Below are 22,640 nucleotides of genomic sequence, written 5' to 3'. Positions count from 1 at the left end.
TAAATCTCAATGTAAAGGTGTGAGTTACTATTAGAAATTCTCTCCCATTTTCTGTCTATCATTTGGTTCAAAACTGCTTAATTGTACAATAGATGATGAACACACTATCATCTGATTTTGATAAAGAAAATCTCTCAGATGACGAAGTTCCAAAAGGTAATTTTCTAATGGCTCAGATCGTTGAATCTCATCCTGATGCACCGAATGATAATGTTTTCATGATTGACAATGATCTGTCTCAAGTTGCTACAGATCTTATGTCTAGTTATGACTCAACCTCAGCGTATCTGGTAAAAAATATTGCTAACTATTCTTCCAATGAAAACATCGAACAAGATGACATGATCGATCATTTGCATTTCGATTTATCTGTTTCAAATGAATAAAGATATTCTCTCAAAATTGACTTAAAAAATCTCAAAGAAAAACGTTCCTTTTTTCAAAGAATCTCGTTCACTTTTAAAAAAGGAAAACACCTGTATCTCACCGACCAACAATTTTCTTCTCTGAAAAAGAAAAAGTTGTTGATTATGCTAGATGCATTCAACATAATTTAAAAAATTAGGCTTCTTCTCACTATAATCTCATGAGAATTATTAATGATCAGATTCCTGATTACTCTGAGAAAATTCTTGGATGCGATATAGAAGGTGATGTCTCCTTAATCAAAAAGAGTGAGACTAAACAAACCTTTTATAATGCCAATTGTCTAGAAAAACATTTTAGAAGTAGATTTTTAAGTAACTATTTTATAAATCAAACTTTAATTAATAAACATTGCACTACTGACTCTAATGGTAACACCAAATATTTATCTCGTTTATCTTATGAGATGCGAGAGCATTACCCGGATCTGTTTGCAACTTCGGACTTCGAGGATAAAGTCTACTTCAAGTGGGGGAGAGTTGTAACACTCCAATCCAGGTATTTACCACTATTCCATTTATATGAGATTTCATTGCAAAATTTGTCCCTTTCTTACGTTGGGCATACTAAGGAGGAATGACTGCGGAGGTGAACCATGCACACGGGGTGTATGAGAAGGTACGAAGAGCGTACTTGGCAGATGGCTAAAAATCCTAAATTTCAGACTTGTGACCTATTTAAGCAACCTTGCACCATTTGGATCAAACCTTAATCAGCCTTCATATGCTTATTTCGTCGCTTACCCCCAGATTTTCTTGTGAGAGTGATTCTAGAGCTTAAAGAATGTTTTGGTGTCCATTTTAGAGAGAATTCAAGAGGGAGAAGGTGGTGATAAAGTCTTGGGTGTCATTGAGCTTGTAGATCCTACATCAAGTTCATCTTGAGGAACTTCTGGAGGTATAAAGTCATATCCTTTTCATTCCTTTTGTTAGTTTGATCTAGGTTTTGCTTTGAAGCCCCTTTTTGGTTAGTTGTACCCTCTTTAGTGAGTTGAGCAACTCCAGAGGCTAGGATTGTTAGATCTAAGCTCTTTAAGCATGTTTAATGCATAAAGGTGACATCTTGAATTTTTATTGAATCCATGCATGAGTTTGAGGTCTCATATGAAGTCTCAATGAGAAGAATGAAGTTTTGGAGTCCCTTATGGCATGCATGGGCATAAGGTTGCCAACTTTATGCCTTAGGACGTCTTAATGAGCTCAGATATGAAATTGGACGTTGAAATCCCAAGTTTTAAGCTCTTAATGATCGATGGTACATCTTCTATTTGTACGCTGGGGGTAACCTAGTGTACGTTGCGCATACAGGCAAAAGGCTCAGTATGCTAAGCGTACTTGAGTGGTACATTGGGCGTAGGCACCCTAGATGGGTTTGGGCTTCGTGTGGACTTATAAGCTTTTTGGGACTTATTTTGTGTTGGGCCTTGTCCCATTAGTAATAGTAGTTTGTTATTTCGATTTGGGCCATAATTATATTGGCTGGGCCTTATTGGGCCATGTAGCCCATTAATAGTTTAATCTTGGTCCTAGGCCTATTAGTAAGGGTGAGACCATTGGGTCACCATGAAAGGACTTTTGCTTAGGTCTTTGGAATCTTTGTCTATGATAAGTTACAAACCTAATTTAGGGTTGTTTGTTCCATAGTTCAGTGTGTGGTATTGAACTGTTAGGAGAGCAGCTTTTGTGTTCAGCAAACAGAGGTGAGTCTCCAAACCATACCAATGGGTTGAAGGCACCAAGGCTGGCCCATTACTTATTATGAAGTCTTAATAGTTGCATGTACAGTGAACGTCTTATTTGATGTGTTACGTGTTTATGTAAAGACCATGGGGGAGCCCATGGCAAATGATTAGGACCACGGGGGGAGCCCATGGCCCACAAGTGTAAGACCATGGGGGTAGCCCGTGGCATTTCGGATGAAGACCACAGAGGGAGCCCATGGCATTCTTATGTGTATGTTTGCATGAAATTTTGTGGATATATGGTTGGGTATGTTTTGGGAAAACTCACTAAGCATTAGCTTATAGTTTATTGGTTGTTTCAGGTACTTTGGAATCTAAGGGAAAGGGCCCGTCATGATGGCGCAACATGCACTATCTAGTATTTTCCCCACTAGTTGTTATGGACACTCTAATCTTTCTGAATAATATAATTATGTATTGGAATCTTGGAAACAAATGTGATTGGAGTTTCTAAATATTAAATGGGAATTTTTAATTATTAATTGAAATTTTTACTTGAATTTTCGGCTATTACAAGTTGGTATCAGAGCCTTGGTTTGAGGGATTTGGGCACACTCTTGGGTGTGTCAAAACTCAAACTGAGGAAATGGTAACTCTTTTTCAAAAAAGAAACTAAAAGTTACAAATTTTCTCGAAAACGGTTTTTATAAGTAAAAGGGGAGAGTGCAATGCACGTAATCAGCAGAGCTCAAGTAAGTGTTCCCAATGTACTAGCTATGCTATATTTATATCCTGAAATTGATGATTGAATTGATTACTTTCCATGTGTATGCTTTCAAAATTGTATATGTCTAGGATTGCATAGCCCTAGAATGAGGAGTTATCCCTTATTCCTGTTGCTTGCTTGGTTGTGGTTTAGGGTAGAAGCTTATCTGATAGTCTATGTGATTCTATTAGCGTATAACTTGCATGCATAGGGCAACGTGCTATGATTGGTTTAAGTTTCAAGAATTAGGAAATCCTAGGATAGCCTAGGATCTGAGTTAGTGTTGAGTTTTATGGGTCATGATGTGTGGTCAGGTGGATTAGGGGTATCAGGTATGGCCTTAGGAAAGGTATAGGTAGGTGTGGAAAGTAGTATTGGGCCCATACTACTGAAATCACAGGACCTGTACCTGAAACAATGTCAGACCTAGAAGATCCAAGGAGTCTAGCGAGGTGGAATCCTTTTGAATTATTTATCATTTTTCTCATGTGGTATTTTTTTTCGTTGAGAATGGTGATGATCACGCGAGGTTCAAGTTCAGGATCAGTATCAGGATCAGGTTCAGGCTCTGGTGTAGAGCCCATTGATGAGAAGTTGTGTGAGCTTATCACATTTGAGGTTACTCATGGCATACTTGACGCTACCCTGGTGATCTTTGGTACCGTCAAGGAGGGCATCATGGAGATCATGGAGGAGCGGCTTAGGTATTTTCGAGCCGAGATGTTGTAGGCCAGACTGGGGCTCGAGCTCCCTCGTTCAGGGAGTTTAAGGTGTGTGGAGCACCTGAGTTCTTTGGGGTCAGGGATCCCCTCAGTATTCGACGCTGGGTGGCAGACATGGAGAATGCACACTGCACGAGCTTTTGCCCCGAGGCGGCAAAGATGGGGTTCACGTATTTTATGTTGAGGGATCGAGCACGAGACTGGTGGGAGGAGGTTACCCGCAAGGTGGGATCGGCGGGTGTGGCTGAGATAACCTAGGAGGAGTTTGTGAGGAGGTGTAATTAGGAGTTTGCACTGTCCATTGAGGTGTAGCGTTTGGTAAGAGATTTTTAGGATCTAGAACAAACTACAGAGACTGTGGCGGAGATCACAACCAAGTTTCAGGAGAGAGCACTTTTGGTTCTGCAGTACATTGTAGATGAGGAGATGAAGAATATGAGGTATCATTCCATGCTGAGTGATGATATCCAGGATTTTGTGAGCTTTTCGGGGTGCAAGACCCTGAATGACATGGTGGAGAAGGCCCAGGAATATGAAATTGAGTTGGAGCTCCGGACCAAGCGGAAGCCGAAGCAGGTTCAGGCAGCAGTGGGTCAGACCAAGAAGCCTAAGACCTCCGATCATCCCAGCTGGGGCCAGCAGGGCGATGGCCAATGTACCAAGTGCGATAAGCCGCACAGTGGAGCTTGTTGAGAAGCAGGATCAGCATGTTATGCATGTTGACAGTTGGGTCACATGAGTCAAGATTTCCCTAAGAAGAGCTTGATTTGTTTCCACTGCAACCAGACCGGTCATAAAAACATTGATTGTCCTAGGTTGGTTAGAGGAGGAGGCACGACGGAAGCTCCTGCGCTGAAGAGCCATGCATTTCAGTTGACTATAGAGGAGGCCCGAGCAGCGCCAAACTTCGTGACCGGTATGTGATCTATTTCTATTTTATTGTTTATGCTTATATGGTTATGATCTTGTATAGGGACCTTTTTGGTCAATGGTTTGTTGGCTCATATTCTGTTTGATTCGGGGGCTACCTGGTCATTTGTATCTCTTACAGTCAGCAAGAAGTTTCGAGATGCTACTGAGACTTTGGATTCCCCACTTGAGGTGGAGATTGTGGATGATTGTACAGTAAGCGCTGCGAGGGTATTTTGGAGAAGTGTCATTAATATATTTAAGGAGAGGTTTCTTATTGATCTGGTTTCGATTTTCTTTGAGAGGATTGAAGGTGATCATCGGGATGCAATGGTTGGGGCCCAATGGGGCCATGATAGATGGCGAGCAATAGCTAGTGCGGGTTCGAACCCTAAGTGGGGAGAACTGGTTATCCATGTGGAGAGCGCCTCGCTTGGGCAACTCTTTATTCGGCTGTGAGGGGTAGGAGATTTCTTCAACAGGGTTGTTCTGGGCTCTTGGCTTATTTCTCGGATACGAGGGTGAAGGTTATGTCAAAGATGAGCAGTGTACCTATTGTGCAGGATTTTCCGGATGTATTTCTAGAGGAGTTTCATATTGATTTGGTTCCTGGTGCAGCACCGATAGCTAAGGCGTCGTACGGTCTAGCTCCGCCTGAGATGCCAGAGCTGTCTATGCAGCTTCAGGAGCTGCTAGACCGGGGATTTATTCGTCTAAGTTGTTCCCCATGGGGAGCACCGATCATGTTCGTGAAAAAGAAGGTTGGGTCACACAGGATGTGTATTGATTATCAGGAGCTGAACAAGCTAACTGTGAAGAACCGTTATCTACTTCTGAGGATTGATGATTTATTCGATCAACTTCAAGGTGCATCTTGGTTTTCCAAGGTTGATCTTCGGTTAGGGTATCATCAAATAAGAATCAGGATGAAGACATACTGAACATAGTGTTCAGAACTCGTTATGGTTACTACGAGTTTGTGGTGATACCATTTGGGTTTACCAATGCTCTAGTAGCCTTCACGGAACTCAGGAACCGAGTTTGTAGACCGATGCTGGATCAGTCTATGATCATTTTCAATGATAATATTTTGGTCTATTCTAAGACCATGGAGCAGCACGAGCAGCATTTGAGGGAGGTGATGGAGACCTTGAGGAAGGAGAGGCTTTATGCCAAATTCTCCAAATGCGAGTTTTGGTTGCATGAGGTTCAATTTCTAGGGCACATCATCAACCAAGAGGGTATTTTGGTAGATCCGGCCAAGATTGAGGCGGTAATGCATTGGGAGGTTCCGAAGAATGCATCCGAGATCTGGAGTTTCTTTGGGCTAGTAGGGAACTATCGGAGATTCATCCAGGATTTCCCCAAAATTGTCGTACCTTTGACCTGTTTGACCAAGAAGATTGTGACCTTTCGGTGGGGTCCAAATCAACAATCGACTTTCGATACATTGAGGCAGAAATTATGTGAGGCCTCGATTCTAGCACTACCTGAGGGATTGGATGATTTTGTGGTATATTGTGACTCTTCTATTTCGAGTTTGGGAGTTGTTTTGATGCAGAGGGGGGATGTGATTGCTTATGCCTCGAGGCAGCTGAAGCCTCATGAGACGAATTAACCCACCCATGATTTGGAATTGGGGGCAGTGGTATTTTGCCCTCAAGATTTCGAGGCACTGTTTATATAGGGTCTAATGCACTAGTTTCACTGATCATAAGAGTTTGAAATATTTGATGGATCAACAGGATTTGAATATGAGACAGAGGAGATGGTTAAATATGGTAAAATATTATGACTACGAGATTTTGTACCATCCCGAGAAGGCCAACATGGTGGCCGATGCTTTGAGCCGTAAGATGACAAGTGCTCCGATTCGAGATGTCTTCTTGAGGATGACAGTGATTCCACCTTTATTGGATATGAAAAGGGAGAAGTGGAAGACTGAGCGGATTCGGGGGTAATTTCCATTGTTTGTTCGAGATAGTCGGGGTTTATTGACTTAGTGTGGCAGAGTTTGCATTCCGGTATTCGGGGGTGTGAGGCAAAGGATCTTAGAGGAGGCGCACAAGTCCAAGTTTTCTATTCATATTGGGGCCACAAAGATGTACCGAGATGTGAGATTGAGCTATTGGTGGCCCTGCATGAAGTGGGAGGTTGACTGGTGTTTGACCTGCAACAAAGTCAAATTCGAACATCAGAGGCCTCACAGCAAGGTTTAGCCGCTACCTATTCCCTTGTGGAAATAGGAAGAGATCACCATGGATTTTATCACGAGGTTACGTAGGACGGCGTGGGGCGTGGATTCCATTTGGGTTATTGTTGACAGTTTGACTAAGCGTATGCATTTTATTTCGATTTTCGAGAGTATCTTCGTCGAGAAATTAGCAGATATTTATGTGCGGGAGGTGGTGGTTAGGCACGGGGTGGCGATATCTGTGGTCTCGGACCATGATGTTCATTTCACCTCCAAGTTCTAGAGGAAGTTTCATGAGGATTTAGGTACTCAATTGCCTTTCCGCACTACTTACCACCCCTAGACTGATGGTCAGTTTGAGCGGCCGATTCAAACGCTCCAGGATATGCTTCAAGTATGTGTATTGGACTTTGGAGGGAGTTGGGATACTTACCTTCCACTAGCAGGAGTTCTCATATAACAATAGTTATCATGCTAGTATTGACCAACCCCCATTTGAGATGTTGTATGATCAGAAGTGTAGGACTCTAGTTTTTTGGAGTGAGGTTAGGCATCAAGTCATGGGAAGCACCGAGGTAGTGCTTAAGACCACTATGCTGATTCATCAGGTGCGTGATAGACTGAGGGTTGCACATACCCGTCAGAAGAGCTATGTTTACCCATGTCGATCAGATCTTAAGTTCCAAGTAGGTGATTTTGTGTTGCTATAGGTGTCACCTTGGAAGCGTGACATTCGGTTTTGGAAGAGGGGCAAGTTAGGGCCCAGATACATTGGAACATTCAGGATTTCTTCCCGAGTTGGCGGGGTTGCCTACCGGTTGGATCTTCCAGATGAGCTCAGTCAGATCCATAACACCATCCACGTGGTGTCTCAGCTCCGGAAGTGTGTTGCAGATGAGGCCGTTGTTATTTCTTTGGATGATATTCTGGTGGATGGGAGCCTGAATTATGTGGAGAAGCCCATTGTAGTTTTAGATAGAAAAACTAAAGCTCTTTGTAAAAATCTGTTGCAGATGGTGAAGGTGCAATAGCAACACTGGAAGGGCTCCGAATGGACGTGGGAGCCGGAGGATGAGGTGCGAGAGCATTACTCGGATCTGTTTGCAACTGAGGACTTCGAGGACGAAGTCCAGTTCAAGTGGGGGAGAGTTCTAACACTCCAATCTAGGTTTTTACCTCAATTCCCGTTAAATGAGATTTCATTGAAAATTGGTCCCTTTCGTAGACGTACTTATAAGTACGGTTAGCGTACTAAGCAGGAATGATCACGGAGGTGAACCACGTACGTGGGGCGTACGTGGCAGATGGCCAACGATCTTAAATTTCGGACTTGTGACATATTTAAGAAACCTTTCCCCATTTGGAATAAACCCTAATCAGCCTCCGTAGCCTCATTTCGTCCCTTAACCCCATATTTTTTTGTGATAGTGATTCTTGATCTTAAAGAGTGTTTTGGTGGCCATTTTAGAGAGCATTCAAGAGGAAGAAGGTGGTGATCAAGTCTTGGGTGTCATTGAGCTTATAGATCCTGCATTAAGTTCATCGTGAGGAACTTCTGGAGGTATAAAGTCATATCATTGTCATTCCTTTTGTTAGTTTGATGCTATGAAGTCCCTTTATGGTTAGTTGTACCCTCTTTCTTGAGTTGAGCAACTCTAGAGGCTAGGTTGTTTGATCTAATCTCTTTAAACATGCTTAATGCATAAAGGTGCCATCTTGAAAGTTGTATTGAATCCATGCATGAGTTTGAGGTCTGATATGAAGTGTTAATGAGAAGAATGAAGTTTTGGAGTCCCTTATGGCATACAAGGGCATAAAGTTGCCAAATTTATGCCTTAGGGCATGTTAATGAGCTCAGATCTGAAATTGGACGTTGAAATCCCAAGTTTTAAGCTCTTAATGATCGATGGTGCATCTTCTGTTTGTATGTCGGGCGTAACCTAGTGTACGTTGCGCGTACAGGCTTGAGGCTCTGTACACTATGCATACTTGAGTGGTATGTTAGGCGTACGCACCTAGATAGGCTTGGGCTTCATGTAGACTTGTAAGCTTTTTAGTGTTGGGCTTGGTCGCATTAGTGATAGTAGGTTGTTATTCCGAGTTGCGCCATAGTTGTATTTCTTGGGCCTTAATGGGCCATGTAGCCCATTAATAGTTTTATCTTGGTCCTAGGCCTATTGGTAAGGGTGAGACCTTTGGGTTACCATGAAAGAACTTAGGATTATGCCTTTAGACTCTTTATCTATGATGAGTTATAATCCTAATTTAGGGTTATTTGTTCCGTTGTTCGGTTTGAGGTATCAGACTGTTAGGCGAGCAGCTTTTTTGTTCAGTAGACTAAGGTGAGTCTCCTCAGCATACTAATGGGTCGACGACACCAAGGCCGACCCATTACTTATTATGACGTATTAATAGTTGCATGTACAGTGAATTTGTTATTTGATATGTTATGTGTTTATATAAAAACCATGGGGGAGCCTATGGCAAATGGTTAAGACCATGGGGGGAGCTTATGGCCCACGGATGTAAGACCATGGGGGTAGCCCATGGCATTTCAGATGAAGACCATGGAGGGAGTCCATGACATTCTTATGTGTATGTTTGCATGACATTTTTTGGATATATGGTTGGGTATGTTTTGGGAAAACTCACTAAGTATTAGCTTATAGTTTGTTGGTTGTTTCAGGTACTTCCGGATCTAAGGGCAAGGGCTCGGCATGATGGCGCGGTGTGCACTCTCTAGTATTTTCCCCACTTGTTGTTATGGAAACCCTGGTCTTTTTGAATAATATGATTATGTATTAGAATATTCGAAACAAATGTGATTGGAATTTCCAAATATTAAATGGGATTTTTTTAATTATAAAATGAAAATTTTTACTTGAATTTTAGGCTGTTACATAAAATGATCAAAGTTCTTTGGATTCAGCTGTTAAAAAGGTACCAAATCTCAATGTTAAAAGAAATAATCCTAGAACCAGAGTTTGTTATCGATGCGGTGATGCTTCCCACAATGTCATCGAGGGCAGTTTTGAGAAAAGCTTCGTTCGCGCTGACAACATCATGATTCGAAATGATAAGTGGATTGAAAAGATAAGAACAAACACTAGTTCCTATTCATCTCTTTTCTTGATGTACATGAAACTTGGAATCCATCTACAACGTCTCAACGATAAATGGCTTCATCATTATTGGTTTGTATTAAGTTGTATTGTATGTTAATATATTTTTTTTCTTGATTGTGTGTTCTTTTATAGCCAGATTTGAAGGATAGGTATGTCGAAGAAAGGAAATTGATTAACGAGTATTTATTTCTAAAGATCTTTCTTTTGTGATTCTACTCAAAAGATTTTCTGCCTTTATGATTCTTCTGAAAAGGCTACATAAAGAGCCTCTAAAAAAGGTGCACAAATATCGCTTTTAGAATATTTCCTTGTGTGACTAACTCTTTTGTTTGTATTCTTATAATATTTTTTATTTCGTCTTGTACCATTTTATATGATTTGACGGTGGCCTTTTATAAGCCAAGTATGTAACTATTGACAAATCATTGTCCCTAGAAGCATGTTGTTGTATTTGCCTAAATCTTCTAACTATATCATTAGCGAGATCATCTATTGAGATGACATTGAGTCACCCCCTCACGCTGATTATCTAGCATCGTCTAAACTTTCAAAGTGAGATTGGTTGGTCAAAATTAGAAAATTATAGAAAAGGTGGGGTGTTTATTTTTTGGTTAATCGTCTCTTACCTGACTCCGTCCCTGGAAGCATGCTTGTTGTATGCATCATGTCTCATATTTTGCTGAAACATTAAGCATAACCCAAAGCCTTACCTTGATTACATAGTCATCAACGTAAGAGATACTTGTCTGGTCCTTAAAGGACAAAGGGTTATTCATGTCCTTGACTTCACGGTACCATTGAACGAATTGATGGTGAACTTCAAAGTTCTAGACTGGAACTCAACTCTATGATACAAAAGTTGAACCAGTTCTTGTTGATGAGATGACATTGTTTCTGATTCACGCTGATTCCACCTCAGTGTGACTGAAACACTCTATTCTCTCCTTAATTCTTCTCAATAAAACTTTACGATTCACTATGATATGCCACACACTAATAAAAGTTTGAAAATTTTATGTCAATGTTTAAATTAAAACATCATAGCTTATCACACGCATCATTCCACTGTTGTCCTTTTCTTCTAATAAAAGTGATTAATGAGTCAATGTATGAAACCACACGCTGATGAAATATCACAATATTATGTCAGTGAATGATAGTTCACAACCATACTATCAACAGAGATCATACTCACTGAATTATCAGCTGCAACTCTAATACACTGATCACTTCCTCCAATACCATAGATGTTGCTGATGTCAAAAAGGGGGAAAGACATACTTGATCCAAAGAAGAGCTAAATCTAAGGGGGAGTAGATATTCGTTGAGACTCATGATACACTAATGATACATTGGTTGTTTGTTACTTCTACTGCTGATTATTGTTAGGATTCAAAGTCATGCTTGGATATAATTTGTGCTTACTCTCTTGTATTGTGTAATGAGTTGTCTTTTCTATAAATAGGAAGTGAGTGGCACTCATTTATGTAATGTTCATTTGGAGAGTTAGACTTGAGAGAGATTTATACAAGACCCACTTTGTATTTTCTTTCTAGATCTAATGAGAGCTTAAACCAGATTTATTTAATCCTTATGTTCATGATTCTTGTATGATTCACTAGGTCTTATCAATTCCACATATATCATCATAATCAATACCACTATAATTGGTATCAAAGCGTGTGTTCTTGATTTGATCAAAAATTGATCCTTAATGACATTTTTGATTTGGAGATTCTTCGTTGATTTTTTTTTATCTTCGTGTTATAGAGAGTTTTTGGATTCTAGAAATCGAATTCATCCTTGATTCAATTCATAATTTGATTTTCTTTACTAGAATTCAAGTGATTTTTGCTTTCTCTCTATAGAAAACCCTTTCAAAATCAGTTTCTCTCTCTATAGAAACCAAAGACCTTATCGTTTGATTCGAAATGGAAGAACCAATTGGTGAATTGTAGTATGTATTAGAAGAAAGAAAATTTACATATTCATACAATTTTGAAGAACTTCTCTATTATTTGGTTGTTGGATCAATCAAAACTTATTCAATCATTTCTTGTAGTGAAAAAGATAAATTTGGAAATATGATTGGATATGAAATTGGTCATGAAAAGAATAAAAGTTTGCTTGATCATTTGGTTGTAACTTATCATGAAAGAAGAAGGAAAAAGAAAGAAGATGATATCATTCAAGGAATTCGTATTGATGCTCCAAAAAGAGGTTTGAGTGTTCTTTAATTTTACCCAAATGTTCATGAAGATCATAAGGAGGTTCTTGAAGAAGTTCATCATGTTCTTAATGTTCTCGAGGTTCATGATAAGAAAATTCAAGTTGATCTTCAAGAATATGAAAAAGTTTTTTGCTTGATTGGAGTTCAAACCAATGATATTTTGTGTTCTTGTGATTTGTTTAAAGGAATAATTCCTTATCGAAAACCGTCAATCCAAGAAATTCACAAATATCAAACTCCAAAATATATGATCCAAACTTGTCAAGTTGAAGTTGTGGAAAGTGGGTTAGTTCATGAATTCAAATCTTCAAGATGCAAAAAGATGAAGTAAAAGAAGAAGAATATCAAATGTAAGAACAAACAGATTTATTCACAAAAATCGACAAATGTTGTTGTGAAGTCGAAATCCATGAAACAAATTTGCGTTCTAAAACAACAATCATTAAGTGTTGCATTGAATATGAAGTCAAAACACTTTTGATGGTTTTTATTAAGATGTTCTTAGATCATTGAAGACCACAAAGAACGAATTGTACAACACGCATCGTGGGTGGTACAAAATTCAAATTTGAGATTTTCTCGTTCCAACAAAAGAACCAAGATCTTCAAAATTTGATCCGTTCGTTGCAAATGAAACTTGCATCGTCAAAAAGGTATCTCAAATTCTCAAATGGATATCAAAACATTCTTGAATTCAATTTGTACTTTGCATTTTTCATTTTTGATCCGGTTATCTCATTGGATCAAATCCGTTTCTACCTTATTGTTGATCAAATTATTTTTCTGTTTAGATCATTGCAAAATCAAAATCATATTCTTAAAATTTGTTTTTAATTTCGAAATCAAAATTTTTATTAATTGTTTGAATTTTTCAATGTTTATAAATCCAATTATCTTGATTTGATTTAACCCAAAGCTAAATTTAAATTCTGTTCATTAAGCCCATTTTAACATTTCGATTACTGTTCGTATCAGCAGCCCAATTCTGCTCGATGTCTATTAATTTTTATTTAGCCCAAATAATGCGGTTCACTGTTCGAAATTGGGAAAATTACTTATTAGAAAGTCAAAATCTTCAAAATCGAACCATTCACTGGAAACGAACTCTAATTCGGAAGTGTCATTTGAGTTGAATGTTCATCATCGAACATCACAATGATTGAATCGAAAACTCAATTTGTGTTGAGTTGGAATCTAAACTTGATTCAAGTTGCTTGGTATTGAACACGATTTTGAACTGGAATATGAACTTGGAGTCGAACCTGATTTCAAAGATGAATGTTGTTGAGTTCAAATTGAAACTGAATAGATCGTATTTGGTTAGATTCGATACTGCTAAAACTCGAATTCCATTTTGATAAGTGTTCGTTGACGAGATCGAGTCAAAATTGAAACTGGTTTCATTGTGATTATCAAATGTCAAAATTGATTTTGACTGATGTTCTTTGGTCGCATACCTAATCGAATTGGCATTGACTGTGTGTCGAAATCAAAGAGGCTTCGTTCGTTATGAGTGGTCGATATATGGATGTCAATTTTCGCTTGGAATCAGTTTTTGGTAACGAATTGATTTTGACTGATGTTCTTTGATGTTTTGGGTTGACTGAAAAACGAAGGATGGGTATCAAAGTTGATGGTTGATGATTTTGATTTCGAAGCATTTACAGTCGATAGTGGCAACTTAGATTTCAAATGGTTACAGGTCAAGAATCGAGCTTGGTTTGGAGTCAAATGATCGATACATGGATATTGATGTCGATAGTCGACTGGGAGTGGCTGATAACGAAGGGTATCAAAATCGACATGAGGGTCGATGTTGAGTCAATAAATATCGATATCGATGATTTGTAAATACGAAGACTGAAGGAATCAATTGATTTTTTTTTTTTTTCCGAAGGGTTGATTTTAGATTTGTTATCGATGACCATTTATGCTTCGTTAACAAAGGGTTGAGTTGAAAAGCGAACGGTTGGAGTATAACGGAAGGTAGACGGGATGAGTGTACGGTCGATGATTTCGTTGTCGACGGTCCTACAAGAGTTTGCTATCGAGTAGATATTAACTACAAGCAAAGACATGGTGCTTCGTTGACGAAGGCATATAGATGAAAACTGAAAAGCGAATTATCAACTGGTATGGGGAAGAAAACAAATAGTTTCGATTTGGGTCCCTGATCTTTCAACGATTTGGTAATATTCACCCAGATTCGAAATGGAGTAAGAAGTTTGTGAAGAAGGAAGAAGTTCTCATTTTGTTCCTGCGGTTTCAAAATGTTAGCAGAAACTATCCAACTTCGAAATAGAACTAAGAATTATGAGAAACGGAGAAATTTACATTTCAGGCCACAAAAGTTAATGTGAATTGTCACTTTTCTCCGATTTTTGTATTTATAATGGACTAATAATGGGAAAAATATTTCTACTCATCCAAAATTCATGAAAATTTAACAAAAGACCTTAAAATAGAGTAGAACACTTCATAAAATTTTTGATGATTTTTATATTCAGTATACTATTTTTTCTCCTATTTTCTAAGATTAAATACATTTAAATCCACAAAATCGGATTACACTATATAAAAATCACCATTGGTATTTTTCACAGATTATGTACACTGTAAATGAAGTTTGCAAAAAATTTGGTAATTTACTTGAAGTGTTTGTTAATTATTCATCAATTAATGATTATTCAAGAGAATAAAACAAAGAAAAATAGCAAAACTAATTGAAAAATATCTTTTATATTTTTCACAAGCTTCTACTTGTATAATAGCATTGTTGAAAAAAGGTTTGAGCAATTTTGGAAACTATTTTGTATTTATTTCAATTTTTATTAGAATAAATGAACAAAAATCATAAAATCAGGTTAAACAGTTTAGAAATCCATTTTTTTTCCCAACTTAAGAATGTGTGATAACAGTAATACAAAAAGTTTGGGATATTTAGAAACTGTTTTCTCTTTATTTCAATTTTTATTAGAATAAATGCACAAAAATCATAAAATTGGGTTAAACAGTTTAGAAATCCATTTTTATATTTTTCCCAGCTTAATAATGTTTAATAACAGTAATACAAAAGTTTTGGGTAATTTTAGAAACTGTTTTCTGTTTATTTAACTTTTTATAAGAATAAATGCATAAAAATCATAAAATTGGGATAAACAATTTAGAAGACCATTTTTATATTTTTCCCAGCTCAAGGATGTCTAATAGCCGAATTATAAAAAGTTTGGGAATTTTTAGCCTTTTAATGTTATTTTTCATAAATTTATATTTTTATGAAGGCTTAAAAATTTGGAAAAACAGTTAATCACATCAAAAATTCAAGGGAAAATTTTTGGAAGACTTCTAATGTGTTTAGAAGGAAAAATGCAAAGTTTGAGATTTTTTGGAAACTTTTTGATAAGATTTTGGCTTTTTAAGAGCTTAAAACACATTTAAATGTGTTGAAATACCCTCAATTAATATTACAAAAATCTGGAAATTAATATCCAAAATTGTCTTAATCACATGAGCTATAAAATTTCACCATTTCAGAAAAATGTTTGTAACTTATCAATATTAAAGTTTGACACAATATTAACATAATTCTTTTGTAGTAGTATGTATACTAGTGTTAGATTTCGATTACAGACTCACTAAATACCATTATTGTAGGAATCGGTAGTGGTACAAGTGGAACTCAGATCAAGGCATCATTTGCATCATCTCAATGCATTGTGAATATTCACGACTCCCTTATTATCGGTTTTTATGTTTTAGGGTGGAAAAACATGTCCGAAAAACTATTTATTGTTCATTGTATTTAAATTGATTTGTATCAAACTTGATTGCTATATTTTGCTATATCTCTCTATGTATGTCTATGCAACATGGAACATTAGAACTTATCGTCTTAAGTCCCTTCCCTTATATTTTACTCCAACCATCAACTCTTTGAGCCAATGGTCATTGTTGATAGCGATATTAGGAATTGACAACTCCTCACTCGCCCGATTACTTGAGTGCATGATACCGTATTAATCTATGGAAAGATAAGAATAAATCTTGATAGGGTATCAGTCATAGGCTTGGTTGTGAACTCATTGTTTGCTCATACACATACAAAATTGTTATTAATTATGGCAATAAACTTGTTTATTAATTATAGCAATGAACTTTGATAGGGAATCCCTACGCTCCTAGCCACACCCCAAGCCTAAAACCTTTCGGATAAAACCCGAGACCCCATAAAAGACCGAATCGCTTATACCTTAGGCCTCCGAAACCATAACCAAAGTACTTTTCAAACGGGGTGTTACAATCTGATCACGTAAATCATGCATATATTGAATGGCTTCTGGACCCCATTATATGCCTTTTATGTTTTATATATCAATTCCCCCACCTTGGACGTCAGGAGTGACCATAGTGTTTTCCTCAAAATTTGTAAACAAGTCATCTTCTATATTGTGTTTCCTTATAAAATTATGGACCACGACATAAGCAATGACTATGTCTCTTTGCACTGTAAAAAGGATAAGGAGCCATTTGTTTTAAGATTGGGAGTCTCGCCTTCAATACACCATAAACACACTCTAGTTAAAGGTTTGCCTCTCCGAAAATCGGCTACCCAATACCTAGTATTGCGGTATGGAGCCACAAATTCCTATTACATTTTGAAATCATTCTCCTTTTCATCTTTCCCTATAATGAGTTTGTGTATCAACGAATACAACCGCATGTACGCATGCTACAATCATCCTACGTATACCAAAAGAATAAAATAAGACCATTATCTCCACACTACTGTACTTTTATATAGCTGGCTATAGGTAGAATTTAATGGAAGTTTACCTTCATTTTTTAAAATTCATACTATTGTGCTTTTAAATTGATTATATAATTATTAATCTTTTCTACATTTAACCTTCGTTGTCTTACAAATATCATATATTCTTGATTATAAAAAAGGAATCTTGGAGCTAATTATAATTATGATCACAAACATGTCAAACTATGCAACAAAAACGATGCATCAAATCCAATTTTGAAAAAATTAGCACATATGTATATCAAACATCATGTAAATGCAAAAATTCAAGCAATTTTGAGTGTTGATGTATTTTGCCCAAAAGTGCATTGTTTCTTGTAGTGTTTTTCCTTGTTTAAATATTATTAGCTAACATGAGTAGATATAATTAAATATTTAGGAAGCCACCAGGTTACATTTTTGGTGTCCAGAGGTGTAAATTATCTCAAACATCAGGTTATACTTGTCCCAAATATAATTAAATATTTAGGAAGCCACCAGGTTACATTTTTGGTGTCCAGAGGTGTAAAGTATCTCAAACATCAGGTTATACTTGTCCCAGAAGTGCATTACTATTTAACCTGTACCTAATATGGTTAAATATTCAAGAAGCCACCACATTACACTTTTAGTGGGTTAACGAATTTATTACTATTTCCCCTGCTTAATCTTTAGGAAGCCACAAGGTTACTTTTATGTTTACGATGGCTACATATTTTTTTAAAGACAAGCCTGTAACTGATTGGTAGAATATTATGTATACAGAGCCATGATGTTGTAAATAATGACTGACGGATGGTATCTAACATGTATACTACTCATAGCCCTGATATGAGTTTCTTGCACATTTTGGAAGAAATCAAAGTTTAAAACTAAGATCTTTTAAACTTTCTGGAAAAAAGAGTAGGCTTAGTTGTAGTATTATATTCATCTCTTTTTGGTTTGTAAGCATTCGTTTATCAGTGGTAGAACTTTTGTATCTTTTTTTATCTTGAAATTCAATATCATAATGTCATCTACATATTAATTGGGTACCAGTAATAGAAATGTAATTTTATTTTCTTAACTATAACAGCAATGTACATTCATCTCTTTACCATTAATAGTAACACACTTTGTTCTCAGGTAATAATAGAAATTTACTTAACATTGTTCTAAGTTTAGTGCAGGAAATGCCCATAATAGTTGAGATTAAATAAACATTATACAACCAAAACTAAAAAACTTATAATAATTCTACAGTACACTATGAGAAACAAACCTTATACAATAAATTCAACTTATATGAGCAACAAACAACAAAGTAAATGTAGATTAATAATAAAAAGCGACCATGAAACATTCTTATATCAAACTCCAGCTACTTACAGTGATTCATTCGATTTATTACAACCTAAATTTGTCATATATGACTTATGTTAAACCTTAGATTAATCAGAAATCAACAATTTATATCCACACTGACAACCTGGAAATACATCACCTTCCCCGTATATGAATCCATTTTATTATGTCCATTTAAAACATACACCTCATATATATATATATATATATATATATATATATATATATATATATATATATATATATATATATATAAAGAATTAAATAAAAAGATAAATACAAAAAGACCCTCATGTAATAATAAGCGGTCCATACTCATCCAATGACAATATTCAAAATAATTTCAAAAAAAATTCTTACACCACAGTGATTAAATATAAAATGAATATAACTATTCATCACATAACAAAATACGGCAAATTTAACTCAAGGAGCCAAATTTGAGTAAACATTTTCTTCAATTCAAAAAACTTAACAACTAACCGAACTAACACACAATGTTCATACCTACATATGTTGAAAAAAATGTCATGCAAAAATAAAGTGAAATACAACTTGCATTTACTTGTTGTTAACAAACAACTTCCATTTTATGTTTTTTTTATTCTTACATTTTACATTAAAAACTCAGCCTTAAATCAGTGCACTTTGAACTTTTTTTGTTATAAGCATTATATACTTTAGTGATAGTTCAAAATTTTCCAAATTATCCTCCGTGGGCCGTGCTTAGCACCGGCCTCGAAACATACCTACTATATATATATATATATATATATATATATATATATATATATATATATATATATATATATATCTGTGTGTGTGTGTGTATACACACACATATTTTTATGTTTTCTAGAAGTATAAATATATATATTTTTTGAAAATGTTAATATGTAGGTTAGAATTATAAAGATTTATTTTTTTAGAAGTATAAATATCTTTTTAGAAGTGTAAATCTGTATTTTTATTAATTTTTTTAGTATAAATATATTTTTAGAATTATAGATACATATTAATATTTCTAAAAATGTAAACATATGTGTTTATACTTCAAAAAACTATATCTATAAAATACATATTTATAATTCTAAAAATATTTGTTACGTTTCTTTTATATATATACCATTTAAAAATAATGTAGATATAATTTTTAATTAAACATTTTTTTTCGTATTTAAGTACGATTTTTCTATATGAATACATATAATGTGAAAAAAAAATACTTAGTATAAAAGCATAAAAAACTATAAACTTAAGTGTAAAAACTTAAAAAAGTTGTAAACTAAAAGGTTTTCTGTGAACATAATACTATAACTAAGCCTACTCTTTTTTCCAGAAAATTTAAAAGATATTGGTTTTAAACTACCATTTCTTCCAAAATGTGCAAGAAACTCATATTGGGGCTATGAGTAGTATACATGTTAGGTACCATCAATCAGTTATTATTTACAACATTATGGCTCTATATACACAATATTCTCCCAATCAGTTACAGGCTTGTCTTTAAAAAATATGTTGCCATGGTAAACATAAAAGTAACCTTATGGCTTCCTAAAGATTAAGCAAGGGAATAGTAATAAATTCGTAAAAGTGTAACGTGGTGGCTTCCTGAATATTTAACCATATTAGGTAAAGGTTAAATAACAATGCACTTCTGGGACAAGTATAACCTGATGTTTGAGATACTTTACACCTCGGACACCAAAAATGTAACCTGGTGGCTCATAAATATTTAATTATATCTACTCATGTTAGCTAATAATATTTAAACTAGGAAAAACACTATAAGAAACAATGCACTTTTCGGCAAAATACATCAACACTCAAAATTGCGTGAATTTTTGACAATTTTTGTTGCATAGTTTGACAATTTTGTGATCATAATTATAATTAGCTCCAAGATTCCTTTTTTGTATAATCAAGAATGTATGATATTTTTCAGACAGTGAAGGTTAAATGTAGAAAAGATTAATAACTATATAGTCAATGTAAAAGCACGATAATATGAATTTTAAAAAATAAAGGTAAACTTCCATTAAATTCTACCTATAGGCGGCTATATAAAAGTACATTAGTGTGGAGATAATGGTCTTTTTTTATTCTTTTGGCATACATAGGATGATTGTAGAATGCTGAAAGGAATTTACCAACTAATAAAATTCGTGTTTTTTATAATCTGTAGTTGTAATTGGCCTATTAACATAGGCGGGAAAATCCTTTAAGAATCTGATAAAAGCTGGAAAGATACATTAAGCATATAACGAAAGGCTAACCTCTGTTGAGGAATTCGGGAAGATGAATAAATCCCGAGTCAGATGAATTGGCATAATCACTGCCTGCGAAATTAGGGTTAGGGTTTTCTGTGGATGATTTGATTGGTGTTCTCTATTGAAGAAATTGGGAAGATCAATAAGGCATGAAGCGAACATAGATGAATCGGCGCTTTGTTGTACTTGAAATTAGGGTTTTTTGGTGGATGATGTCGTTGGTGGTCTTGTGGGCAAAAAAACCAAAGTTGTGGTTAGAGTAGAATGGGAATCGTTGAGCGGGTGCATCTTTACTTGGAGAATATGAAACGTTGTAGGAGAGGGAAAGATGAGATATGTTCAGGAGGAGGGGCTACGTGGCGCTAAAGAAACCCTATAAATCTAATTTAGGTGGCCTGATATATATATATATATATATATATATATATATATATATATATATATATATATATATATATATATATATATATATATATATATATATATATATATATATATATATATATATATAAACCTTTAACACACGGATTAAAACCTAATTAATAGTTATAAAAAGATTGAATTTCTTATTCCTTGTCCATGCTCCATGAGTTACTATTATTTATAAACTCTTTCGCCTAAACATATATAGATGCACTCTTTAATTTACTATTAGCAAATTATACCATGAATGGTAAGTATTTTCTTGGATTAGATACTTGATTTTGTCTACGATTAGAACCGTCACAAAAAAAAAAAAAAAAAAAAAAAAAAACAACACATATTTGCAACTGATAAATTACGACAGAAAAAAAAAAAAAAACGAGATTCATTGAACGTAATTACGAAGAGCAAACACCAACTACAACCAACGGAAGCAAACATACAAGACACACACTACTAGAGGATAAATAAATATCCAGAGAGTACATGATAGCCATCTGGAGACGAACACAAGTACTGGCCAAGTGGCCATCGCCAACCTTATTCAATGCTATACTAGTGCTTGTACTTGCTCCTTTGGTCACCTCTTCATTGCACCCTATAAACAATTTAAAATTAGATCTCGTAATTTTCTTCAACGACGAAATAAGACAACACATTTTTGTATTAAGATAACTAACAAAAGTTCAGTAAAGCATCTAACTATGCATATGTAAGGATTTATAGGTGTGTTAAAGTATAACAAGATTCAAAGTTTTATGTTGAAACATTACTTTGAGCAGTCAGTAGTAGGGCTGATCTTGTAGGGGATGCTGACACCGCATTTCCCAGGGAGGCTACTAGCAGCGTTAAGGTTGATTCCGGGAACCATGCCGGCGGCTTGTTCCATGCACTTGCAGGCGGTCTGACGGTCGACCGTGGTTGATGCAGCCTTATAGAGTGAGGTTATACCATTGCAGCATGAGGTTGTTACAGGGCCTCGTGCAGTGAGGTAGGAGGCACACGGTGTTAGGCTGCTGACCACCATCTGGCAGGTCACGGCAGCCTCCACCGTGTTTGCCACCATGACGCAAAGGAGTAGCGCCAACGCCGCCTTTCCACCAACTGCCATTACTTCTAGAGTGTGTTTTGTAGAGTGTGAGTTAAGTTCTTGCTTTTTAGGAAGGGAGTTGTCACTGGTGTGGGATGTGGACTATCATTGGGTTGGTGTATATTTATAGAGTATGAAAAGTAGAGTTCTCTTTTTTTTTTTTAAACCTAATTAATTTAATTTTCTTATCAGAAGTTTTAAGTGTTTCAAATTTCGATCATTTTACTTTGACTTTTGTCTGATTGTAACGAATTTTGTTTTTTTTTTTTCCCACAATTATGAATTTTATAAATTTGTTCACATGGCGTGTTTTGATATATATATATATATATATATATATATATATATATATATATATATATATATATATATATATATATATACTAGGTGTGAGACCCGTGTATTACACGGGTTTATTAAAAATAAAAATTTAATATCAATATATAAACATGAAATATTTTATAAAGTAATAATTTACATAAGAGAATATAATCTTTTGGAACATTTGCAAAAAAAATTAAATCGTTTGGAGGATTTATGATAATTTATTATCAAATCAATAGAATAATTTTATTTCTTTATAAAAATCATAGCAATTTTATGGAATTTTATTTTAAGAAAATGGAAATCCCTAAAAAATGACAAGTGGAAAATAAAAATTCTAAAATTCT

At 35.5% G+C, this 22,640-nt stretch overlaps 1 protein-coding gene and 1 long non-coding RNA gene across 2 annotated transcripts; both read right to left on the bottom strand.

Moving 5' to 3' along the window:
• Window positions 1-16,551: 16,551 nt before the first annotated feature.
• Window positions 16,552-20,824, bottom strand: LOC145054859 (uncharacterized). Its single transcript, XR_013684989.1, has 2 exons — window positions 20,463-20,824; window positions 16,552-16,793 (listed from the first exon to the last, which is right to left on the bottom strand). It is a non-coding gene; the product is annotated as an uncharacterized LOC145054859 (long non-coding RNA).
• A 423-nt stretch (window positions 20,825-21,247) lies between these two features.
• LOC145054858 (non-specific lipid-transfer protein 1-like) lies at window positions 21,248-22,066 on the bottom strand. Its single transcript, XM_079003119.1, has 2 exons — window positions 21,653-22,066; window positions 21,248-21,477 (listed from the first exon to the last, which is right to left on the bottom strand). Exons 1-2 carry the CDS (start codon window positions 21,988-21,990, stop codon window positions 21,468-21,470), a joined length of 348 nt encoding a protein of 115 aa, XP_078859245.1. The 5' UTR covers window positions 21,991-22,066; the 3' UTR covers window positions 21,248-21,467.
• Window positions 22,067-22,640: the final 574 nt, after the last annotated feature.

Source organism: Lactuca serriola, chromosome 5 (genome assembly GCF_051521515.1).
Source record: "Lactuca serriola cultivar US96UC23 chromosome 5, Lser_US96UC23_V15, whole genome shotgun sequence".
Taxonomy (NCBI): Eukaryota; Viridiplantae; Streptophyta; class Magnoliopsida; order Asterales; family Asteraceae; genus Lactuca; species Lactuca serriola.
This window is presented reverse-complemented; position numbering and strand designations above follow the sequence as displayed.

Excerpts from the sequence above, each read along its gene's own strand:
- LOC145054858 (XM_079003119.1), bottom strand. The coding sequence starts at position 21,990 with ATGGCAGTTGGTGGAAAGGCGGCGTTGGCGCTACTCCTTTGCGTCATG.